Source organism: Vitis riparia, chromosome 13 (assembly GCF_004353265.1).
Source record: "Vitis riparia cultivar Riparia Gloire de Montpellier isolate 1030 chromosome 13, EGFV_Vit.rip_1.0, whole genome shotgun sequence".
Classification (NCBI taxonomy): Eukaryota; Viridiplantae; Streptophyta; class Magnoliopsida; order Vitales; family Vitaceae; genus Vitis; species Vitis riparia.
In genome coordinates, this window is record NC_048443.1 from 22,505,933 (window position 1) to 22,531,116 (window position 25,184).

Consider the following 25,184-nt stretch of genomic DNA (forward strand, 5'->3'; position numbering starts at 1 on the left):
TAAGCTACAACCTGAAATCCATTCTCCTCCTTTTGTTTCCAACTTTTTACTTGTTTATTTTCTCATGCAGAGCCTGATCTAGGAGGCAGACACATAAAGTATGTCCTTCAATAAGATTTAAAATCAAATCATTGTTGAGCTACTTTTAGCCTTTCAAACCAAATCATAAAGTTGCAGAAACTAAACTAAGCGATTTTGCCACTTGGTGAAAAGGAGAATGTGTACCACCCCCCTCCCCAACCAATTCATTGTCACCATGAATTATATGACCTACATCTCAACAACTTTAGATCTTGGCAGAGGCAAATGAATATGCTTACAAATCAAATAAAGGAATAACAATTTTCTTCTTTGAAGGGTGAAAAACTTTTATTAATAGAAAATATACATATAGTACAATTACCATCCAAAAGTAAATAAATACTAGGCATAACTGAAGAGAAATATCATTAAACATTAGCCCCTCTTCAATTATTTGCCATATGCTTCCAATCATCCATCTAATCTTCAGACAGGAGATGCAAGTTGTGTCATACTCAAAGGACTGAACACTCTTCAAAGTGAAGCACAGATCCTAATAGCGAAATAAAGATGTCCATAAGCAGCAATGCTCCACAATTGATGCAGCAGCTTTGCTGGATTGAGATGTCTTCTCATTAATGTTCTGTGATGAACTAACAGTTCAATCATACAGTTTAATAAATCCAAGGAAATTTGTCAATTCTCTGTATTGGTTGAGACAAATATAACAGTTCAATCCTGCATGCTTACAAATCCATTGAAATTTGTCGGTTCTCCATATTGGCTGAGATGAGGGGTGGACCTAGGAAAGATCAGGCCACACACTCTCATTCTAATAATTGAGAGTAACTTGGATCCAGATAATCAGGCCTCAGATTCCTCCGTGCTCAGCTTGGTGGCTTGTAGGTGGCTCAGGCATTGCTCAGAGTCTTCAACTGAGGTATGATACAGAATGTGGCCTTGAGAAGCTCTGATTTATTTGAACATCTTATAGGTGGCTGTGGGAATCCTAAGACATGTTGGCCCCTCACACAAGTAGGATCATCACTTCAAACTGTCAGACCGACCATCAGCTAACATAAATTTTTGCTTCTGCAAGTGTCACAAACAAACTTATCATAAATTTGAGTGATCTCCCAAAAACCATGAATGCCATGTATGGGTCCCACAATGTTGACATCGGCACTTTCTCACAGAATTTGAAGGTTAATCCTTCGAAGTTGAAAAGGAAGACTTAGTTTTCCTTTTAGGAATACAAAAAATATAGAAATAATGTTTAGAGCATGTTTGGATATATTTTTTTGTTTTTGTTTTTAAAACAAAAAGGTCTTATATAGAATATAGAAATTCTACATCTTTCGTGTACTTGAAAATATTTTTAATTTTTTTAAAAATTTAAATAAAAAAATTTCACTTCCACAAGTTTTTGAAATTTTGAAGAGTTTTTAAAAACAGAAGGCAAATTTATGGTTTTTGTATAAATGAGAAATACATCCAAAGGCCACCTTGATAACTTATTTTTTAATGTCAATGAATTACAATGTTATCATATTTGATGTATTGATATTTTTAGTTAAATGATTTTCGTTCTTTGGTTCCGTCTTTAAAAGCTACTACAAAATTGCTTTTTCCTATATATATAGAATCTATATTGAATAACCAATTAGTGAGACAATGAGATCAAGAAATGAATGAAGTCCCAAAATATGGATAACTTGGTAAATAATGCCTTAAAATTATGGCAATACCTTATGGTTATGTGTGTGTGTGTGTGTGTGTGTACATATATATAAATGGTTAAAATTTACATATTTTCATCATATTCTTTTGTTGGGATGAAACAAAAAAGCCAATTTGGTTAATCAACTAATACAAAATTGGATCATCTAAACATTAATTGGAAAACCTAGGAATACATCAATCCCAATCATGTTTCCCCTTATTTTCTCATTTCCTCCTTTTTCCCTCCCCTAGCAGCTGCCTTGCACCACCTTCAGCTCCCTTCCTCAACTCTCCCCTTGTGCTATCTTCATTCATTGTCATTCTTTGATCTTGGCCACTTTTTCTTCAATCTAATCTGGTTTTCTTTTCCCCATCACATTTCATATAAATTTCTTTGTAAGGTCTACATAAAAAATCCATTGTGAGATTGTTTTTATTCTTTTTATATTTGATTAGTTTGTTTCTGACATTGGGTTGATTGGAATATCATGAAGATTTGAGTTTTTTTTCCATCTTTTCCAAATAAAAAGATAATGTTTATCAAAAGAACAAAAGAGAATACACAAGCCTACACCCCCTAACTCCTAACCAATCCCTTCAACGAAACTCAAAAGCAAGATATCTGTACTTCCAAAAAACAGCCTAAATCATTCAAATAAAAAATTGAGAAAAACCACTTTTAAGCAACTGGTTAGAGCACTCTTTTTTCAACTATCTTCCATTACGCTCCCTTTGGATAGACCGAACAAGCAAAGAGACGTTAATTTCCAAACCGTCCTAAGCTGCTTGCCGATACCACTACCATACTGCCCTAATAATATCTCTTTAGCTAACCACTAGAACACCCAGTTAAACCCAAACAAGAAAAGCAAGAGATGCAGACGAAGACAAGCCTGTCTAAACAGGAAAACACACCTTAAAGGGAACCCCTGAGCTCCACACCTCTCTAACAGGAAACGCATGGATCTTGCAGAAAGACAAGGAGTAATACAGATTTAACAGCAAAAATACCATTCTTCAAACTCCATACAATTATCCTCTACATCCACCTCAATGATCATTCACTTGAATGAGTGCCAAAAGTCAACCCAATATATCCATCTCCAATCAATGAAGGATCTCTCAAAAAGGACTTCAATAACTTTGCCCTGTCTTACTGATCAAAAAAAAAAAAAAAAAAAACTTTGCCCTGTCTCCTCAATCCAAAGATCCTTGACTGTTGCATTCTTGTTAGAGGCAATTCTAAATAGAGAAGGAAAACAATCTTTTAAAGCCACTCCACACAATGTACGAACCATAAATTTTAAACTGAAACCATTTCAGATGAAGATACTTGTCCTAGGCCATAAATCCTCCTAGCCATTTCTAATAGCCTTCCACACCCCTTACTGACTTCCTCAGCACCCTGACTTCCTTCACACCCCCCAAACTTTTCCTTGATAAGCAATCCCTCTCATTCACCACTCCTACCTACCTTTACCCTCGCTCTTATTTTCCTATCAAAAATTTACATAGTTGTGTTGTGTTTGAATTCTATCAAGTATGTTCATAGCTTCATATGCTTTGCAACTTATTTCTAGTATAAAAAGGGCATTCTTCTGCATTTACATAGCAGAACCTTGGTTTTGGTTTTTAAAATTGTGATCTTCTAATTTTCTTATAACATTTTCTCTTATATCACATATGGATAGATAGATGTCTGCACATTTCTAAATTTTCAGAAACTGTTAAATTTTCTACCATGATTTCACATTTGCACTTCTATAGTTTATTTGATAGGCAAATAATGTATATATATAATGGCGCCTAAGCAATACCACAGCAAAGCACACATTTGTACTTCTATAGTATAATCTATATTATGGTTTCAACTCTGAAATGTTTCTTCATATGATTTTTTTTTTTTTATCAGAAATAAAGATGAATTCATTATAAATAAAAAGTACACGAGAAGGATGAGGTGTTCTCCTCAGAACTACAAAAAACTTATCAAAATATAACTAGACTCCTACACTATACAAAGAGATCTACACAAAATGGTTTAGACCACACAAATACATAGTTTCTTCACACAATTTATTCATGACAAAATTCCCAGGCACCATCATCATTTGTAATCAAAATTAACTCATCCAAGCAATGGACTGTGTCTTGATATAGAAACATGATAGAACCAAGCCCCTAAGATATTAAATCAAGGTTCAAAGAAAGCATCAAAGCAGGACCTGGTAGCAAGATGAGCATCAACTGTGTTACCTGGACCTCAGAACAAGTTTCGTTCTTCTTTAAGGCAATCATCTCCTTGTGCATTGTGGCCTTCCACTTAGCCTCCAACATGGCTTTTTTATGTCCGGAGGAATAGACAAAAGACACAACTCAACCAGGATGCAAAAGCAAAAGAAGTAGAGAGAGACAAGTGAAATACCAAATTAGAAGTGGCATTTAAGTAGAAACAAAAAAATATAGCAATGGCAAAGTTAGAATTATCAATGACAAGAATAAGAGATGAGTTAAGAATAGAATTACCTAGTTCCAAAGCAGTCTCTTGGTGAGGATAATGTGAAGGGATGATATTAGGATTCCTTCATGCACACCGGCAATTCGCTTTTCCCCCCTACCTCCCCTTTTAGCAAGCTCACATCCCTGACTTTCCAGAGCTTCTTGTGCTTCATGTGAATAAAGAATTATGCCCATTAATGACAAGCACCGAAAAGTTAAGGAAGTGTACCTGTCAAATTTATTTTCTTTCTGTGACAGGTACACTTCCCTGACTTTCCTGTGTTTATTGTACTTCAGGTGAATAAAGAAACATGCCCATTAATGGTGAGCAGAGGCATAGAAGGGAACCAGTCACTTCCTCACTTCCCTTGAAATGTAGAAAGGAAACAAATTAATTTTCTTTTGGTTGTGGGATGATAATATTTGTCAATTTTCTAGGTAAAGATAATAAATATCTCATATATATCTTAATGACAAGGATCAGAATATTGATATCAATAGATGGATCAACCCTGTGAAAATGAGGAAATATCAATTGTCAACAGGATAGCAATGTCACACATTTTGTGAAAGAAACAACAGAAATCATTATCAAAGTTTGGAAATTTTAAATGATACTTTAGGAAATGTTGGTTCATGCAATAATGCATCATTTGGAGTCAAAATATTAATAAAAAATTAGGATTATTTGATTAAAAGGGATAAAACAATCATATATTCAGAAGAACCTGTTGAAAACATGAAATGTAACTTTTTTGGACAAAAATAACCTCAATTTTTCCCCAGCTAGGCAATTTTTTTGAAAAGTTTGAGGGGCAAAAAGGTCAAATAGAGGTTATATTTACAACTTTCAATAAATGGATGTCATTTTTCCAAATGTCGGGACTATCTTGTCACTTTGGCACAAATATTTCATAATATATCCACAACAAGTGTGTAATATATAGCATCAAAATACATGCACCAACTTGTATGCTAGTTTACAAATCTTAATCTTCACTATTTAAAGACAAGAAAACAAAATATATTTCTTTGACAGGTAAATGAGTATATAAAAAGAAACACCAAAAAACGTCCAAAAGTATATAGGAAGTATACAACGGCCGCCAAAGGAGGGGGGGAGTTAGAACTAGTCAATCAATAAAGCTAAAAAGAGACATAGGGCTCACATCTGCGGACAACGTAGACCAAGACTACAAATTACAAACAAAAGAGTTTTTCATCCTTGGACCAAAAGTTCCGCATTATCAAAAGCTTGCAAGTTCCTTTCCTTTCAAACAGTCTAAAATATACATAAGGGGGCCAAGACTTTTTATGGTTTTTACCCAAGAATGACCCATGCCACCCAATGAGTGTCTCTTTAACCAAAGAGGGAAGAACCCATGATGATCCTTGTCTTCAAGACAAGAGAATGAATGTTTAAGCATTATCACAATTAATGTACTCATCTTAATTTCTTACTTATGTCAAAATATTTTTTTTTTGATAAGTAAAGCAAGATATATTAATAAAGAGGCGGAAAGTTACAAGTATACAGGGGGTATACAAAGCAACAACCCCTCTCAAAACCAAAAAAAACAACAAGGCTCACCACCCCTTAGTTGGACGCCAACCATTCCAAAAACCCTATAAGGGACATACGCTCCTCACCAATATACAATCTAGCCCAACTCCACAAACTACAAACAAAAGAATTCTTAAGCTTTTGTATATCTAACATTCCCCCCCTAAAAGCTAGCCTATTTCTTTCCTTCCAGACCGTCCAAAAAATACACAACGGAATGGATTTCCATATCTTTTTCCTTTTCTTTCCCACAAAAGAGCCCCTCCAACTAGTTAAGACCTCCTTTACAGTTTCTGGAAAGACCCACTGCACACCTGATAACCCAAGAACAATATGCCACAGAACTCTGACCACTATACAATGAATAAGAATGTGATTTACAGTTTCTTCTTCACAACCACATAGAAAGCAACGATTGGGTAGCTGCCATCCTCTTTTCTGAAGTCTATCAAGAGTAAGCACCCTCCCCAAGTAGCCTCCCAAGCATAGAATGAGACCTTGGTTGGAACTGAATCCACCCAAATGCATCTAGAAGGAAAGACAAAATCATTGGGTCTTGCCACCAATCTATAGGCTTCTTTGACCCTAAATTTGCCATTCCTTCCTCCTTTCCAACAGACTGCATCTTCCTCCATAGAAGGCTTGTAATCCCTCAGAACATGCAACAAGTTCCCTATCATATTCATCTCCCAATCATTGAAGTCCCTCAAAAATCTTAGATTCCACCCCCCTTGACCAAAATTCTGATCTCACATCTCCTCCACCGTCGCATTCCTATGAGCAGCCATAGCAAATAAATGGGGGAAATTTTGGGACAGCCTTGTACCCTTACACCACACATCAATCCAAAAATTGATTTTGCTTCCCTTGCCAACTATGAACTCCATGTTATCCCAACACCAATCGGTTTCCTTCCATATTTCCTTCCATACCCCCACACCAAAAGCCCCATAAGCCCTCTTTGCTCTCCAACCATGACCCTCTTGCCCATATTTCGCTGTTATCACTTGCTTCCAAAGATCATCTTTATCATAAGCAAATCTCCAAATCCATTTACCAAGCAAAACTTTGTTCAAGAGCACTAGCTTCCTTAAACCTAGTCCTCCTTTGCTCTTATCCTCACAAATCGCCTCCCACTTGATTAGATGAGCTTTCCTTTCCATACTTCCCCCTCCCCAAAGGAAATCTCTTTGAACTTTATCTAATCTCCTAGCCACTGACTTAGGCATGGTGTGGTGGGAATGGACGAGTGGAGGTGGTGGGGTGATGGAGTAGAAGAGTTTGAGAGCTTCTTGGAGGTGGTCGCGAGAGCAGAGAAGGCGAATGTGGTGGAGAAGATTGATGGCTTCAGAATTCAGGCAGACGCCGGCCGTGCTGAAGCCTCGGAAGAAACCAGAAAAAACATCCCCGAGTAACTCAACATCACCCTATGAATCACAAATTCACAGTACATTTGAACGAACTATAGATTTGAAAATATTTTTTCCACTACGTACGAATTATTTTTTAAAACTTTGTTACCTTAATAAAAAATCGAATGAAGTTGTATTTATTTAGGGGAAAGTTGTGTTTTCATGGACCAATTTGTTAAATATATGGTTTTTGGAACCCAGGTTTATGAAATAGCAAAAATATTTTTCAATGTGGAAACTTATATGGGTTTCATGCACTCTGAGCCGGTTGTCTTTTTTCTACCAAGATTGCCCCTCTTAGTATCCAGGTCAGCAACAACTGAAGGGCACGTCAGCACGGGGCTGAAACTGAACGGGTTCAAAGTCGGAACAAAGACATGTGATAGATTGGCATGCTAGCCAAAACGCTTCTTATGAGAGTGATTCTCCCCCCTTTTGATATATATTGCCGTTTCCATCGCGCTAGTCTTCTTCTCACTTTCTCTTCCACCCCATCCCAAACTGAGGTGGCTTTATTAGGAGCCCCTAATGGCAAGCCCAAGTACTGAGAGGGTAGAGAGCCCACCCTACATCCTAATTCCACTGCCATCTCCTCAATCTCCTCCACCACACCAACTGGGATAATTTCACTTTTGTCCAAGTTAATCCTTAAGCCTGAAGCTGCTTCAAACCACAAAAGAATCCAGCTCAAATATGTTAAGTGCTCTTTGTTAGCCTCACAGAACACGATTGTATCATCAGCAAAGAATAGATGGGAAATTTTTAGATTGTGTCTCCTATCCCCCTGAATAGTGCACCCTGAAAGGTAGCCCCCCGTGACCGCCCTCCTAATTAAGGCATCTAGCACTTCCATTCCCAAAACGAATAGGTAAGGAGATAATGGATCCCCTTGACGAAGCCCTTTAGAACTCGGGAAGAATCCAGCTGGAACCCCATTAACTAGAACTGAAAACTTGGCTGAAGATATACAGCTCCACATCCACCCCACCCACTTTGAGCCAAATCCCATTTTGTGAAGAGTCTTCAGCAAGAACTGCCAATTGATGCTGTCATACACTTTCTCAATATCCAACTTACAAATGAGCCCTTTCTCTTTTCTTTTCTGCCATGAGTCTATCACCTCATTCGCAATTAAAGAAGCATCAAGGATTTGCCTACCCATCACAAATGCATTCTGAGTTGGGGCTACCACTTTGTTTAACACTCTCTTGAGTCTATTAGCTAACACTTTAGCCAACAATTTGTATAGCCCCCCCAGGAGACTAATGGGTCTAAAATCTCCCAAATCAGCCGCTCCCCCTTTCTTAGGAATCAGAACCAGGAAAGTGTGATTGAGGCTTTTGAGAAAGGAGCTTTGCTCATGAAACTCCTTAAACATCTCCAAGATCTCCCCTTTCACAAAATCCCAACAACTCTGCCAAAACGCCATAGTAAAGCCATCCGGCCCAGGGGCTTTATCCCCACTCATCTCCATTAAGGCTGAATGAATCTCATTTTCAGAGAACGGGATCTCAAGGCCCTCTGCTTCTTGCTGGCTAATTTGATCTAAATGGATCCTCTCAATATCCGCCTTCCACCCCAAATCTTCTGAGAGCCTCTGTTGATAAGCATTTGCAATCCCCTCCCTTACCTCCTGCTCCTCTTCCAACCAAACCCCATCAATTTTAATTCTGTCCAAAGAGTTGTTGTTACGGTGAGCATTCGCCATCCGATGAAAAAATCCCGTATTTTTATCCCCTTCCTTAAGCCAAACCTCCCTTGAGAGTTGTCTCCAATGACTTTCTTCCAAAAGGACCCATTTTTTATAGCTTTCCTTTGCTTCCTTTTTCAATTCTGTCTCTTCCAAAGACAAACTTCTTTCGCTTTCCACACGGTCCCAATAATCCACTTGCTGCAGGGCTGCACTTTTGTTAACTTCCAGATTTCCAAAAACCTCTCTATTCCAAGCTTTCAGTTTCTGTTTGAGCTCCTTCATCTTTGCTGCCAATCTATAGCTAGCAGTGCCTCTGACCTCAATTTCCCTCCACCAATTCCGGATAAGGTCTAGAAAACCCTCAGCTTTTAACCACATATTTTCGAACCTGAAGGGAGATGGGCCTCTCCTCAGCCCACCTCCTTCAAGCAGAATGGGAAAGTGGTCCGAAACAGGACGAGACAGCCTTCTTTGATTCACCCCACTGAACTGATCTAGCCAGCTAGGAGAAACCAAAAACCTGTCCAATCTTGCCCAGGACTGATTATTCAAGCCCCCGCTCCAAGTAAACACTCCCCCTTGCAACGGGAGATCTACCAGCCCTAATTCATCAATAATATGAGCAAACCTCCTCATGGTTGGGGTTATTCTCCCTTGGCGACTTCTTTCACTTTGGAAGAGGGTACTATTGAAGTCACCCCCTAAGCACCAGGGCTCGTCCCAGATTCCTCTAACAGCCCCAAGCTCTTCCCACAGGCATTCTCTTTCCTCTTTAGTGAATGGGCCATAGACTCCCGTAAACACCCAAACAGCCCCATCTTCCACATTCTTGAATCTACACGACAGGGAGTACTGTCCCTCCTCCCAATCCACAATTTCCAACGACCTTTTATCCCAGCAAATCAACAGACCTCCCGCCGCCCCATCCGCATCCAAAGCCCTCCAATCTAAAAATCTTCCTGTGCCTAAACTTCTCACCACCCCCTCTGACATTGGCTGGATTTTTGTCTCCTGAATACACAGTAAGTCAACTTTTTGATTCCTTATAAAAGTCTTGATAATCTTCCTCTTGGCCCTGTCATTCGCCCCCCTCACATTCCAACTTAACAGCTTTAGCTTCATTAATCTACTGCAAGCTGATCCCCTTTGCCCTGTGAAAGGCTTTTTTGCTTACACCCTTTCTCATAATTAATTGAGCACTCCAGTCTCTTCAATTCCCTTTCAAATTTTGACTTCTCCATCACTTCTTTGCTGTGAATTCTCTCCCGTCTCTTTCTTATTTTGATCAAGAAGTTCAAAATTTCCCTTTCCAACCCTTCTGTCGAAAAACCCAAAAAATGAATGAACTTGGCCAAACTGCTTTCTTCCCATCTATCCTCTTTCTCAGTTCTGACCTCTTGAAGTTCTGTCCTCTCTGAATTCCCCTCCACCCCCCTAGCCAAAATGGGGTCCTTATTGAATTCTACCAAGTCCCAGCATCCATTGCCATCCATTCCGAGACCAACTTCATTACTTTCCTTTTGCAACCCAGAGTGATCGAAAGGCTCCCCCCCCGGAGTCCGATCAAAAGAATACAAGATGAGATGAGAAGACCCATATCCCCTTTCCCTCTCTATCCTTAGCCCAGAAACATACTTATGTCAAAATATTAAATGTTAAAAATGACGCCATTTTTAGTCATTCTATTTTTACATTAGCTTAAACACTTTAATTTTCTTTTCACTGGTAAATATTTCTCTTCTTTGCTTTTCTTTCCTTTTTTTTTAACTTTGTTTTTGTTTTTGTTTTTGGGCCCCCATTTGGATTCAAACCTAGCACCTCCCACAATCCCACCCAACCCCTTAACACCTGAGCCAAGCATCAAAGGCTTCAAAACTTTAATTATTAACCGTTTTGAACTAGATATCAAATGCCAAAAATTCTATTTCAATTAATCTTAATGTTGTCAAATTTATTTCAATGTTGTCAAGGCATCACCTCCTTGAGGGCTCTTAGCGTAGGCCTTCAAAAGGTGGCAAGTCCTTTTCCCTTGTCTTGTCATTTAGATGACCCAAGCGGTCACCTTTGAAAACATCTTATTTTCTTATTATTTTCAAGAAAATGAATTAATTAAATGAATCATGAAATAGGCAAGAAATTAATGAAATAAATGAACTAGGGAGGAAAGTTTATGTAGAATTAAATAGTGTTGTTAAAGGTTTCCCATTTTAGGCGATTAGGTAAGGCAAAGCCATAAAGCTAAGGTTTGCCATCTTTTGAAGGTCTAGACAAGATGTCTTCAAAGAGACATCCATAAATCATGTTTGATTGACCGGATATTGCATGGGATAGGATAAGAGAGGGGATATTATATCTTATCTCATGTTTAGTTGGTGATGGGACACTTATCCTATCCTATGTTCAACCAAACATGGGATAGGAGAAGTGGTAGGATATATCATCCACCCTTTTTTTTTATCCATTCTACATGGATATGTTAATCTCATGCTATGATATGAGATATGCATATCTCATGTATTATAAATTTATTTTTTATCAATTTTTTTTTTCATATACTCATTTTGTAAAATAAGATTTTTTTTTTATCATAAATTAAATTTATGGTTAAAAAAGAAAAAATTAAAAAAATACTTATAAAATAATATTAATATATGTCTTATAATTTATTTTTATATATTAAATAACATAATATAAAAAAAATTATTTATAAAGTTTAAATATTTTAATCATGAATATTATTAAACATAAGAGAAATTTCATTTTTTTTAAATAGAAAATATTGAAATGTTATACAACTTTTATTTTAAACATTGAAAATAATGTATATTTCATATTATTTTTTATTCATTTCACAAATTAAAAATAAACATAATATAACATAACATATCCTATTGGATATACTACCTTAAAATATCATAGGTTCATAAGATATGTATATCCAAGGATATCATATCTCATTGAAAATCATATCCTAAGATATGTATTTCCTATCCAATGGGATATGATATCCTAGGATATGCATGTAAATATCCCATTTTCCCTTTGCTTTTAAGGAAAAGTTTTGTCAATTGAGAACATTCAAGATAGTCATGCTTCTCACTTGCAATTTAAAGTGTGACATTATTGAAATGGGTTGTTGTCTTAGGTTGGTTCAACAAGATTCTAACAGAAGTTTCTTTTGCCATTGGTAGAAGAAGACAAAGGAAGAAATAAGGGATAATCAAAGAGTTGATGGCAATAGAAGGTTGCAAACAGAATAAACAAGGCTTTGCAATGGTGGCCAAAAAGGAGAAAAAAATTCCAGGAATTTTTTTTAGCTTTGATACCATGTTGGAAAATAAGAAATCTTCTTATTCTCTCATTGAAAAAGCAGTACATATATATATATGCACTTGTACGACAATATGGAAACTAAATGAGGCGGTTGACCTACTCTTAAAATTCTTCTACAAAGCCTCTAAATTACAACTTCCCTAATTTACATAGTGAACCAACTAAAATATGCACAAAATCAAGAATAAATAAGCTCCATAAAATCAGGAATCAGTTGTTGAATTCCAATAGACACCTTAAACGATAATCCCAAATACACAAGATGGAGATATGGAGACAATATAGGCCAAAATAATGTACCTGATTGAGCAAAGCTGACATACCTGATGGAGTAGCAAGTCCATGAAAGGATTCAAACTCCTATGAAGAAAGTATGAAATCAAATGCAGTATAAGACCTGCCTGGGTGATGAGACGAGAGGAAAAGCTTATGAAGAGGACACCATGCAGTCAAATGACCCGCCTATAGATTGGTTTTTTCTTCCCAAGCAACCTAGCCCTCTATTGTTACCCATTAGAGTGCTCAACCATGAAATTTTCCTTGTGTGACGGATCTTATGATCACATCTCAGCTTATCCTTTTTCATCCCCTGGTATATCACCTAACATACACCCTTTCACAACTCTCATCCTACTAAAGGTCTACTGGCAGTATAAAACCAGGATAGAATTGTTGCATGTGGAGCTTAAAACATAGCAAGTCTCCAGTCCTCGTCATGAACCCATGAATAAACCTGGTTACAAGTAGAATGGGGTCTTTATACACTTGAATCCATGTCCGACCTTCCTTTGCATTCAAACCCGCAAGGAAGTGAAAGGTCCAATCCTGCTCTATTAACTTCTTGAACTTGGGAACACCTTCCATGCATTACAGTTTCAGATAATAGTCAACTTCTTCCCACTTTTGTCACAAAATATTGATGCAGACTGCATGAGGCTTATCATTTGAGTGGCTTCATGAATATCATTTTTCACTGAATATCTGTCTAATACCATCCATCTTAGACAAGTTTTGAGATACAACATCCAAACTCTTAAGACATCCCAAAGTAACGAGTAAACTTATCACAAATCAGGAGTCACATTGTATGCAGCAACCAAGTAGTGATATTCAAGTTGTAAGCATCGCAAATATAAAAGTTTTTAGTGTCAGGCTCCTTGATTTTCCAGTCTACACCCATCTTCATATAAGTGCAAGGTAGTTACCACCATCCAACTTCATGGTAATAATATGCAAAGTAGGGCTCTGATTTTTGGAGACAAACAAGATGTATTTCTTCCTTACACACAATTACTAAGAATTGCTAACTTAATACAAGACAAAACCCAGTAAAGAATAATGATACTTGTTGAATATAATGTATTTATAGTGTACAATCTTTCTTTCTTTTCTTAATATAGGTCACATATATGGTAGTTAGTTCAACCTAGCCTTATATATATATTTCTCTATTGTAAGAAGTTAATCATATGAATGAGAATTAAGGTTTTCTCTCTCTCTCTTTCAACATGGTATCAAAGCCAAGGGAGAAAACTTTATTCTTTCTAGTTTACCCGTGTAATTAATTCCGGGAATCCGTCCAGTGACCATGTTTCATTCTGGCCACCTTTTCCACCTCCCAAAGTTTTCCGGTCAGCCATATCGTGGTCAGAAAACCCTCATCATCGTCAACATTTTTTCGACGACATTTTCCGATGACTTTTTCGGTGACTCTTTTTTTCCAGCAATATTTTCCGACACCCACCACATCATCAGGAGCGCAAAGAGGAGATCTGCAACTTTTCTCAAAGCACCGGAGCCAAAAACCGATCCACGCGCCTCCCATGCGCCATTTTTCTCCGGCGGCCTGAATCCCACGTGCTGGCGCTTGAGGGCGCGTGGCCCACTTTCTGGAGCCGAGCTTCTACTAGCAGGCTCGTCCGGCGCCGTCTTGCACTTCTAAGCCTCCGTCAGTCCTCTCCAAACCCTACTTCTCCATTTTTTTGGCATTTCAGCCTCCGCAGGTCTTCTTTCAGCCTCCTCCGGCCTCCAACAGCAACTCCCTTCCTTGGCCGAGACTTGTGTGTGCTTTAGGAAGGCCTCTTCTTCATCTCCAATCACTTTTCTCCTTTGTTTGGGTCCCGACATACCAGGTTCTTCTTCCACAACTGTGATCCGACCTCCCTTTAGGGCTCTCTTCGATCCAAACGTGATTCAATCTCAAGTAAAGTGGATATGGCGACTAAAAATCCTATTTTTACATCTGTCATCTCTAGATCTCCTACTATCACATCGGAAAAATTGATTGGTAGTGATTATGATGCCTATCTCCGATATCAGGCAGCCACATCAGCTTCTGTTGCTTCTGTTGCCCAGACCGGTAATGTCTCTGTCTACTTTACTCAGTCTCCTTCTCTTGGCCTCTGGATTCTAGATTTTGGAGCATATGATCATATCTCTGGTAATAAACACCTTTTCTCCTCTATTACTACTACTTCTACCTTACCTACTGTTACTTTAGCTAATGATTCCCAAACTATGGCTAAAGGTATTGGTTTGGCTCATCGTCCCCCTTCTCTACCTCTCTATTCTGTCCTTTATACCCCTAAGTGTCCTTTTAATCTTATTTCCATTAGCAAAATAACTCGCACTCTTAACTGTTCTATCACTTTTTCTGATAAATCTGTGATCTTGCAGGACCGAAGTACGGGGAAGACGATTGGCATAGGGCATGAGTCTCAAGGCCTCTATCACCTCACATCACCTTCATCTCCTGTAGCTTGCATTTCCACCAATGCTCCTCTTCTCATTCACAGTCGTCTAGGTCATCCTAGTCTCTCCAAGTTCCAGAAGATGGTCTCTCGTTTTTCCACTTTGTCCTCGCTTACGTGTGAGTCGTGTCAACTTGGGATACATACTTGTGTCTCGTTCCCAAAGCGTTTGAATAATCGAGCAAAGTCTCCTTTTGAACTTGTCCACACTGATGTTTGGGGTCCGTGTCGGACCACGTCTACTTTAGGATTTCAGTATTTTGTCACTTTCATTGATGACTATTCAAGATGTACGTGGTTATTTTTTATGAAAAATCGAGCTGAGTTATTCTCTATTTTCCATAAATTTTATACTGAAATCCAAACACAATTCAATGTTTCTATTCGAGTGTTACGCAGTGACAATGCTCGGGAATATTTTTCTACACCCTTTACTTCTTTTATGTCCCAACATGGGATCCTCCATTAGTCATCTTGTGCTCATACTCCTCAACAAAATGGGATTGCTGAATGTAAAAATTGACATCTTATTGAGACAGTTCGTACCCTCCTTCTCCATAGTTATGTTCCTTTTCGTTTTTGGGGGGACGTTGTTCTTGCAGCCTGTTACTTGATTAATCGTATGCCCTCATCCATATTACATGACCAAATCACTCATTCCCTCCTTTTTCCTACCCAACCTCTTTATTTTCTTCCTCCTCGTGTCTTTGGTTGTACTTATTTTGTTCATACTCTCACACCTGGACAGGACAAGCTCTCCGCCAAGGCTACGAAATGCATCTTCTTGGGATACTCTCGACTTCTGAAGGGCTATCGTTGTTATTCCCCTGACACTCATCGTTATTTTCTCTCCGTTGATGTCACCTTCTTTGAGGACTCTCCATTCTTCTCATCCTCTAAATCTCTTCCCATTTCTGAAGTATCGTCACTTCCCTATATAGCCCCCCCTTCAGATGCGCCCTCTCGTCCTCTTCAAGTTTATCATCGTCGACATCGTACTGTTGCTCCTCCTCTCTCTTCAGCTGAGGTACCTGATGACTCACCTCTTATCCCACCGATTTCTCCTACCCCGGCCCTATCATCTACTAACCATTTGCCTATTGCTCTTCGGAAAGGTAATCGATCTACTCGTAATCCTCATCCTATTTATAATTTTTTAAGCTACCATCAATTATCTCCATCCTATTCTACCTTTGTCTCTACTTTATCCTCTATTTCTCTTCCTAAGAGCACTAGTGAGACACTTTCTCATCCTGGGTGGCGACAAGCAATGATTGATGAAATGGCTGCTCTGCACTCCAATGGCACATGAGATCTTGTTTCTTTACCTCCTAGTAAATCTACAGTTGGATGTCGTTAGGTCTACACTGTTAAAGTTGGTCCTGATGGTCAGGTTGATCGCCTTAAGGCCCGCTTGGTTGCTAAAAGTTATACTCAGATTTATGGTTGTGACTATGGTGACACCTTCTCTCCTGTTGCCAAGATTGCTTTTGTTCGCTTATTTCTCTCCATGACAACTATGTGTCATTGGCCTCTTTATCAGTTGGATATTAAGAATGTTTTCCTTCATGGTGAACTTCTCGAGGAAGTGTATATGGAGCAACCACCTGGTTTTGTTGCTCAGGAGGAGTCTGGTTTAGTGTGGAAGTTACACCGCTCTCTATATGGCTTGAAACAATCTCCTCAGGCATGGTTTGGGCGTTTTAGTTCAGTTGTTCAAGAGTTTGGAATGCTTCGGAGTGAAGCAGATCATTCAGTTTTCTATCATCATAACTCTTCGAGCCAGTGCATCTATTTGGTAGTTTATGTGGATGACATTGTCATTACAGGCAGTGATGAGGAGGGTATCCAAATACTAAAGCAACACCTTTTCAACCACTTTCAAACCAAAGACTTGGGCAAACTCAAGTACTTTCTGGGACTTGAAATAGCTCAATCCAGTTCAGGTGTGGTTATGTCACAAAGGAAGTATGCCTTAGACATCTTGGAAGAAACAGGTATGTTAGAATGTAAACCTGTTGACACTCCTATGGATCCAAATGTCAAACTTGTACCAGAACAGGGGGAATATCTAAGAGATCCTGGGAGATATCGACGACTTATAGGCAAACTGAACTACCTCACCATCACTCGGCCAGACATCTCTTTTCCTGTGAGTGTGGTTAGTCAATTTCTACAGTCACCATGTGACAACCATTGGAATGTTGTGATCCGCATTCTTGGATATATTAAAGGAACAGCAAGCCAAGGCATGTTGTATGAAGACAGGGGTCATACCCAAATTGTTGGTTACACAGATGCAGACTGGGCTAATTCACCCTCAGATAGGCGTTCCACCTCAAGGTATTGTGTTTTTATTGGAGGTAACTTAACATCCTGGAAGAATAAGAAATAAGATGTAGTGGTCAGATCAAGCGCCGAAGCTAAGTATCGAGCTATGGCTTTGGCAACATGTGAACTCATATGGTTGAGGCAACTCCTTCAGGAGTTGAGATTTGGAAAAGATGAACAGATAAAGCTAGTCTATGACAATCAGGCCGCATTACATATTGCATCCAATCCAGTCTTTCATGAAAGGACCAAGCATATTGAAGTTGATTGTCACTTCATTAGAGAGAAGATTGCATCAGGGTGTGTTGCTACAAGTTTTGTTAATTCCAATGATCAACTCGCAGACATCTTCACTAAATCTCTCAAAGGTCCTAGGATTAAATACATTTGTAACAAGCTTGGTGCATATGACATATATGCTCCAACTTGAGGGGGAGTATTGAATATAATGTATTTATAGTGTACAATCTTTCTTTCCTTTCTTAATATAGGTCACATATATGGTAGTTAGTTCAACCTAGCCTTGTATATATATTTCTCTATCGTAAGAAGTTAATCATATGAATGAGAATTAAGGTTTTCTCTCTCTCTCTTTCAACAATACTATCCAGGAGACCACCAAGTCATAAAAACAATCAGAATGATAAAGGGCCTCTAAATAATTTCCAACAACATCAAATCATCCCCCTTTTATTAGAAAATAGCAATAATAATGTAGCTGTTCCAACAAAAATAGGATCCAGCAATTCAATTCAACCGTTCATACCCATTCCTAAGCCTTGAGCTCTTGTCAATCTCTCTGATCCAATCCAAAGTGATACAAATCCCAAATATGGTCCCAAATAGGAAAAGAATTCATTGTCCCACATTCTGCAGAGACCAAGAAAAGTGTGTGAAAACCGTATCTCCAATCAAAACAAGATTTCAAAGATGGATAGAGGATAAAGAGACAAATATGCTTGTGAGCCTGGACTGCTAATGTTAGCATCTGTAAGAACGATGACATCAGCAAATTCTGTTTTGCTAGGTTCATAGATCATATGATTTCTACTCTGATAGCAATTCCTCATTTGAGTATGAGCAGAAGAAAAGTAGGAGAAAGGGAAAAGGCAAAAAGAATGAGGGAGGATATGGAAGGAGAAAAGTGTCTTATCCTAGAAGTAGAAAAGCATGCAACTACCTAGCCACAACATTTATCCCGCTTCTTACTACCAAATAAATAAAACTGGTGACCAGAGAAAAGAGATTTCTGCTAAGAAAAGAAATTATATCACAAGAAGACTGCAAGTAAAATTTCTTTTACAACAAATAGATTACACACATATATGCAACTATGCTAAATTTCAGTCTCTCTAGTTCACTCCTTGGGTGATTAACAGGAATCTGAACCCTCCTATGCCTTAACCACAAATCAAACTGACCAAAAACAAGTCTGTAACTATCTCAACCAGCATTATTTTACTGGAAAGAAGGGTAAAACAAGAAAAATAAAAACTCCAAGGAGCCATTTTCAGGATCAAGGACATTTATCATGTCTCACCTCTCAACTGAAAGAGGCTGTCTGCTCATTACTTCACCATGTCCAGAGATTAATGCCCTAAAGAAATGAACAAAAAGTTGATGTTAAATCAAAATAGGTGATTTCACATGGTAAAAGAGAAAAGAAAAAAAAAAGGAAGTTTAAACTGTTCAACAAAATGGATCAACTCTATTTAGTTTTCCATATATCCTTTAAACATTTCAACAAAATGGACCACTCTATTAGTATTCCGTATATCCTCTAGAACACAAGCACCAAAGAAATGGAACAATCACCATGGGCATAAATGATAATGAAAAAAATTGAAACCATATTTTCTTATTCTTTTTTCTTTTTCTTGGATTGGCAATACAAACCAGGTGATTTTATGAAATATTGAACTAGAACTGATACTCCAGACATGCAACAAGGTAAACTCATTTCAAATGCTTTAAGAAACATAGAGCATCAAGCCCAAATGCAGTAGAAAACAAAATGGAAGTATCTGATTATATGTAAAATTCAAATTCACAAAAATAAATAAATAGAACAATTAAAGTAAATTTTAGACCCTCCATTCATACATGAGAAGAAAGTGTCAGAAGGTGCATGATGCGTTCCTCTGTTCATACATGAGCAAAAAGTGTCAGAAGGTCCTTGATAAGTGCTCCTACATTTGTCCCATCAGCTTACTCTCTGCCACATTTATATTGGGAGGAGGTACAACGCCACTGTCATTTCCCAAGCCTAAATGGGGATGAAGTTCTGAGCCACCACCATTGCCAATGTTCAAATCAGGAGGAACCGAACTACCATTGTTGCCCATGTTTAAATTGGCAGGAGGAGTGAAGCCACTGCCATTGCCTATGCTTAAATTGGAAGGAGGCAACAAGCCACTGCCACTGGTCATGTTTAAATTAGAAGGAGGCACCAAGCCACTGCCATTGCCCATATTTAAATTGGGACGAGGCACCAAGCCACTCCCATTGCCCATGTTTAAATTGGGAGGAGGCGTTGAGCCACTGCCATTGCGCACAATCAAATTGGAAGGAGGTATTGAGCTGTTACCATTACGCATGTTTGAATTGCGAGGCATCAAGCCACCAACATTGCTCACAACTTTAGCCTTCCTGGAATCAATTAACAAAGATGTATGAGATGGATAAAGCAGATGAAGTAGAGTGAAATCTTTAGTTCATACCTAACAACTTTTCGCTTCGAACCGGCTACTTTAGGCTTCATTCCTTTTCCAAAACAAAAAGAATGTTATCTCAATTTCCATCAAGAACCACCTCATAACAGAAATAAAAAGGTAAAAACTTCAGCTAAGCTCCAAGCACTCACCTGATTTAAGAGCCAAAGATGTTGAAGCTGGTTTGCGGTTTCCCCTCTCTGCCTTTATTGAAGCAATAACAGAATCGGCAGAAGGGCCCAAACCTTTTCTTGCAACTAGTTTCACTCCAAGCTTTTCACAGAGGAAATTCAACCTCATGTCATCACCTCCCCTCACTTCTCTTAGTTCAAGGGCTTGTTGTCTTGACAACAGAGTGTAAATATGAAGCTGCTGCTGATGATTAAAATGTGACTCAAGCTGCTGAAAAAGCAATTTATTTGAATGATTCTGGTCCAGTTTTGAACCTTTTCGTGGCCCAGTAAATGTCACCCTTAAAATTACCATTGACTTGGGATCAGAATTTTTCTTCCCAAAAATAACAGCAAAGCTCCCAAACTCTAAATCAGGCTCCCTGAATAAATCTGCCAGAAGGGAAGCACAAGAATGTGCATTCTTTGATGGGCTTCTTTCAATCTTTATCCGCATGACTCGAGCATTAGCATAGTGAGCCATGTTTGCAGCTTCCCTTAGCCCACTAAGAAAGGCTCCATGCATAGTTGCAGGGTATCGCCTAGTAGTAGCCTCTCCTGCAAAGAAAAGTCTTCCATCCCCCACATTTTCCGCTAAGATGTCATAGTCATCTCCTGATGCCCCCACAGCAACATTTGAGTACGAACCTAGGCTGAAAGGATCACTACCCCATCTGGTACAGACGGTTTGGATAGGCTCTGGAACATTGATTCCTTGTGGTTCGTAAATCCCTGTGTGAATTTACCCGAAAGCCTCATAAGAATCGTTATGTAATTCATTGAAAATTTCCAAAATTTAGGAATTATTAGTATTAGCAGTAATCAGACTATAGAATTCATTAAAAAAAAAACATGATATTAAAAAGGAAAAGGACTCGTGGAAATTTTAAGAAGGTGAAAAGGCAATCCACAAAAGAAGTAAAATAAAGTGCCACTGTCTCAGACTTACAATGAAGTTAACATATAAGTTGTCAATAATGGAAAAACTAGAAACACTAGAGGAAAAGAACTTGTAAATAATGTATTTATGTGCAAAGAATAGCATAATGTGTGTTTACTGAGACATTTCAATTACCATGTTAGATTTCAAAAATTCTTAAAAACTCTCCCATATGGATATCACTTGACAAAACGGATTTAAAACAAGGACATGAAAGGAAGTAAATATGGATACCCCTGAGAATTTGAATAACCCAAGTCACAGCATCAGTAGGTGGCATGCTCTCAAACTTATGTGCAGCTTCTCCTGCTACTAAAGCAATCAAGAGAGGACCACCAGCAACAGTTGCATAGCTGTAGAACAGGAAAAACTCTCCCCGGCGACTTGGATCATCAGACAGATGACCAAATGTGTCAAGATCTGTGCCCCAGAACACATGAGGAAAAAGCATTGCAACCTTATTTAATAAACCAAATCCCAGCCTCTTGATCCCATCAAGCTTTCTTTGAGGCAACTCTGGAATAAATTTGATAGATCCACTCTTCAAAACCCCAAGTGGAACAGTACATAGTGCCATGTCACCCTCAAATACCTGGTTCCCAGCAATCACCTGTACTCCATCACTACCATACCTTATCGTGTGCACAGTTTTTTCATAAAGGATGGGCACATTCTCAGACAAAACCTGAACTAGCCTCCCATTCCCCCCAGGCAAGAAGCAATGGTCCCCTCCCATATCATATGGATCATCTTGGTCCCAGAATGCAAGTGAAAGCTTTGAAAGCAAACCTGCATTTGCATATTCCAAATTTGCAAGATGCCAATTAAACAGGTTCATCTCCTCAGCATTTACAGCATCCCCACACACCTGTCTAAAAGTCTCCAGTGCTGCCCCAAGTGAGACATCCACTGAAACCTCCCCCATTAGCTGTCTTAACTTGCTTGCCTTATCCAAAAGGCGATTAAAATCGGCTTCCACCTTCAAATCCATGTCTGGGTCAACAGGTTTTCCATCCACACTATAAAGCGGGCACTTGTCTCTCACCTTATGAAGGTGATAGCCCAATTGCCGGGCCACAATCCCAAGCGGGTTTCCATGTGTACCAGTTAACACACTACCCCCCAAATCCGCAGCCGCAGTCCTATTCCCTCCCTCCATTTTCTTTGTATAAACCCTTCCACCTGCTCGTTTCCTACCCTCCAAAACAGTTACCTTATACCCAAACCGCATTAATTGTCGGGCTGCAGCCAATCCTGCAAGCCCTGCCCCTATCACAACCACATTCTGCTTACTGGGTTCAGTTGGAATTTTTTCTTTGATTGCATGTGCAACCCCGAAATTAACATATCCATGTGTAACCAAAAAATTATAAGCAGAGTCCAGAAGAATGTGACAATGTGATGGTACTGAACCAAGAAACATCTCTTTTGCAACCCAATTTGACACATTCTCCCGCCATTTCGCTAGAATGTGGTTTCGGATGAGAATATAATTAACTTGCTCGATTCCACCAATTATAGAAAGAACCCCAGCATCAATTTCCTCCTCGGTGAGGGAATCAGCCGGAAAACCAGCCGAAAGTGCAATCAAGGCCTCAGATGTGGCTTCTTTGTTGATAACAATGATTTCATCAGATATATCAGGAACAGCGGTGGTTGAAGAAGTAGGGTTTTCTATACTAAGTTTGGAAAAAGAAGTTGAAGAAGAAGAAGCACCAACAAGATAATTGTTACCGTTGATTGTACCGTTGGAAGTGTGAGGAATTTGAAACACCTGATTCTGTGATGGAGTAAACGTCGCGGCGCTGCGAGGTCTGCCTCGTCTTCTCTTCCTAGGGATGGAAAGCGAAAGAAAGTGGTCCGGATAAGGGTTATGGTTAGAGTTAGGGACAGGGTCAGGATTAGGATTAGGGTTAGGGTTTGAAATTGGGTTCGAATTGGTGTTGGAGCTAGGGTGAGGGTTATTATTAGGATTAGGGTTTGAATGAGGTACAAAAATGGTGTATTGAAGGGGATCCAGAGGAAGAGGAGGGAATGAAGAGAATTCGGAGATTTGATTCGATGGGTCCATACTTCTCTGTTCTTCTACTTTCGCTGAGGCGAGGCTAAGGAAGAAGGAAACTTGCGGTTTGGTTGCTGAGATAGTTTGATATGTGCTGGCTAAATACTTGGCTCCGACGTGGCGTGTTTCTCACTGTTAAGACTTGGCACAGTTACAACGCGCATGCCACCATGGCTTCATCGGTTTTTTTTGGACAAACTTTATATTTAAACTCAAATTTGATATAATAAAATAAAATACTTTTACCTTTAAGTCATGTTTAATTCCTAAAAAAATAGAAAGAAAAAAAAATATTTAAAAAAAATTATTTCAAATTAAATATAATCAACACTAGTTATAAATTTATATTTAAATTTTTTTTTCTCTTTATTTTATTTTTTTTGCATTTTCCCTTAAATTTTTAGGAACCAAACACAACTTAATCAACGCCTAATTGCCCAAAATCCATTACAAGTTCATTCATGTCATTATTTTTTTCAAGTTTTTTTTATATTTTTTATTTTACCAATCCATTGTACCATTTTTTATTTTATTTTTTTGTTATTTTACCTTTGTTCCTTGAGTTAAATATTGAAAATGGGAGTTTTTAGCCATCACTCGAAATGTAGTCAATCAAACAAACATCCATGTGTACTTTTTAACCTTATAACAACTCCCTATACATTAACCAAAGGATGACCAAATGTATGGTTTATGGAACTTTTTGCCTAACTACGAGTCAACCAATATAAATTTGGCCTTAGGAAAACTTACAAATACATACTTGAAAATTATTCAAACTTAAAGCGCTTTTATACAAGTAGTTGAGGAAACTTTTTGTGGAATGTAAGGGTCCATTAGAACCTTCGTATCCAAGTATTCAAAAAATTAATTAAAAAGTTTCGGTTAAGGAAGTTTTTAGCATAATAAACATATCTCTAAACTTAGGAAGAAGTCAGAGGAAATGGACATAAGTGATTGTTAAATTGCTATATATAAATTATTGTTTGCAATCTCTCTTACTCTTTATCTTATCTTCCTTTATTGTTATTTGTATTTAATTCATAATGTTATTTGTTTATATTTGTGCAAAAAAAAATATTGAAAATTGAATAACACATAATTCAGTCCTCTCTTGGATGTATTACTAGACTCAATTAGTTATATACAAAAATTAGTGTCAAAATTAAACCTTTTATTTAGTATTAATTGTCTAAGAAGACATGATTAACTCCTCGAGCTTATATGTTATACATGGATATTTTATTAATAAACTCTTATTCTTTAATGAAAATGATTATAACTATTAAAAAATATAATGAATTGTCAAAATAAATTAACTATAATGATGAAATGTTATTCAAAATAGTTCTTATGTGTAACAACTCATTATAACTATGTATATATTGTTTGCTTTGGGCCTAAAAGAACATCACGATTTTAAAACACGTTTTCATAGTTAAGAAGAACTCATACTTATATAGCATCAGAAACTTCTCCCCTTATCTGATGTGAAATATCACAAATACCCTTCATGCAAACACAATATCCTTGTTGTGTCCCACGGGATTGCGGGGCCAGATTGATAAACTTCTTATATAGGGTCCCCACCAATTTTCTCTCGAATAGTTTTAATTCCACTGTGAGATTTCTTTTTTAATGGTTAATTGTTATGCCTAATGAATATTGTTTAATTTTTGTTCCGATATTTGACATGCATGCGATATATTTTGTATTTGTTATTGTGTACTAACTCTGTTTCATGATAGCTCTTTATTATCTGCTGCCAAGGTACGCCCTCGCTCTCACTTTGTCCATTTATTCATTATCATGACTTGCTTTTGGTTTGTGATCACTTTAGTATCCATTGATTTCCTTACCAATTGTCATACTTGCTTCATCTTATTAGTAGAGACTCATTTTTCTAAGGACTTAGAGGGGTGCTACGGTCTTTACCGTACCTTTCCGATAAGTAACCTGACCCTCGAACCCGATCC

General features: G+C 38.1%; 1 protein-coding gene across 9 annotated transcripts; it reads right to left on the bottom strand.

The window, feature by feature from the left end:
• Nucleotides 1-347: 347 nt before the first annotated feature.
• Nucleotides 348-23,276, bottom strand: LOC117928064 (protein FLOWERING LOCUS D). 9 transcript variants are annotated; one of them, XM_034847840.1, is made up of 10 exons: nt 21,381-23,276; nt 20,189-20,938; nt 20,046-20,088; nt 19,429-19,974; nt 18,866-18,922; nt 18,092-18,195; nt 4,535-4,609; nt 4,270-4,471; nt 4,000-4,082; nt 348-1,113 (listed from the first exon to the last, which is right to left on the bottom strand). In XM_034847840.1, the coding sequence occupies exons 1-4, from the start codon at nt 23,215-23,217 to the stop codon at nt 19,515-19,517; spliced, it is 3,090 nt and encodes a 1,029-aa protein (XP_034703731.1). In that variant the 5' UTR covers nt 23,218-23,276; the 3' UTR covers nt 348-1,113; nt 4,000-4,082; nt 4,270-4,471; nt 4,535-4,609; nt 18,092-18,195; nt 18,866-18,922; nt 19,429-19,514. The 9 variants fall into 9 exon arrangements, with proteins under 9 accessions (XP_034703731.1, XP_034703734.1, XP_034703733.1 ...); XM_034847843.1 differs by having other exon boundaries at nt 4,270-4,609; nt 19,477-19,974; XM_034847842.1 differs by lacking the exon at nt 4,535-4,609 and having other exon boundaries at nt 4,270-4,409.
• Nucleotides 23,277-25,184: the final 1,908 nt, after the last annotated feature.

Bases quoted from the DNA above. Each gene is read 5' to 3' on its own strand.
- LOC117928064 (XM_034847846.1), bottom strand. From the start codon at position 23,217: ATGGACCCATCGAATCAAATCTCCGAATTCTCTTCATTCCCTCCTCTT. The intron at 20,939-21,380 runs GTATCCATATTT...AAATTCACACAG, and splicing joins GGTTATTCAAATTCTCAGGG to GGATTTACGAACCACAAGGA. The intron at 20,089-20,188 runs GTGAGTGCTTGG...GTTTTGGAAAAG, and splicing joins ATCTTTGGCTCTTAAATCAG to GAATGAAGCCTAAAGTAGCC.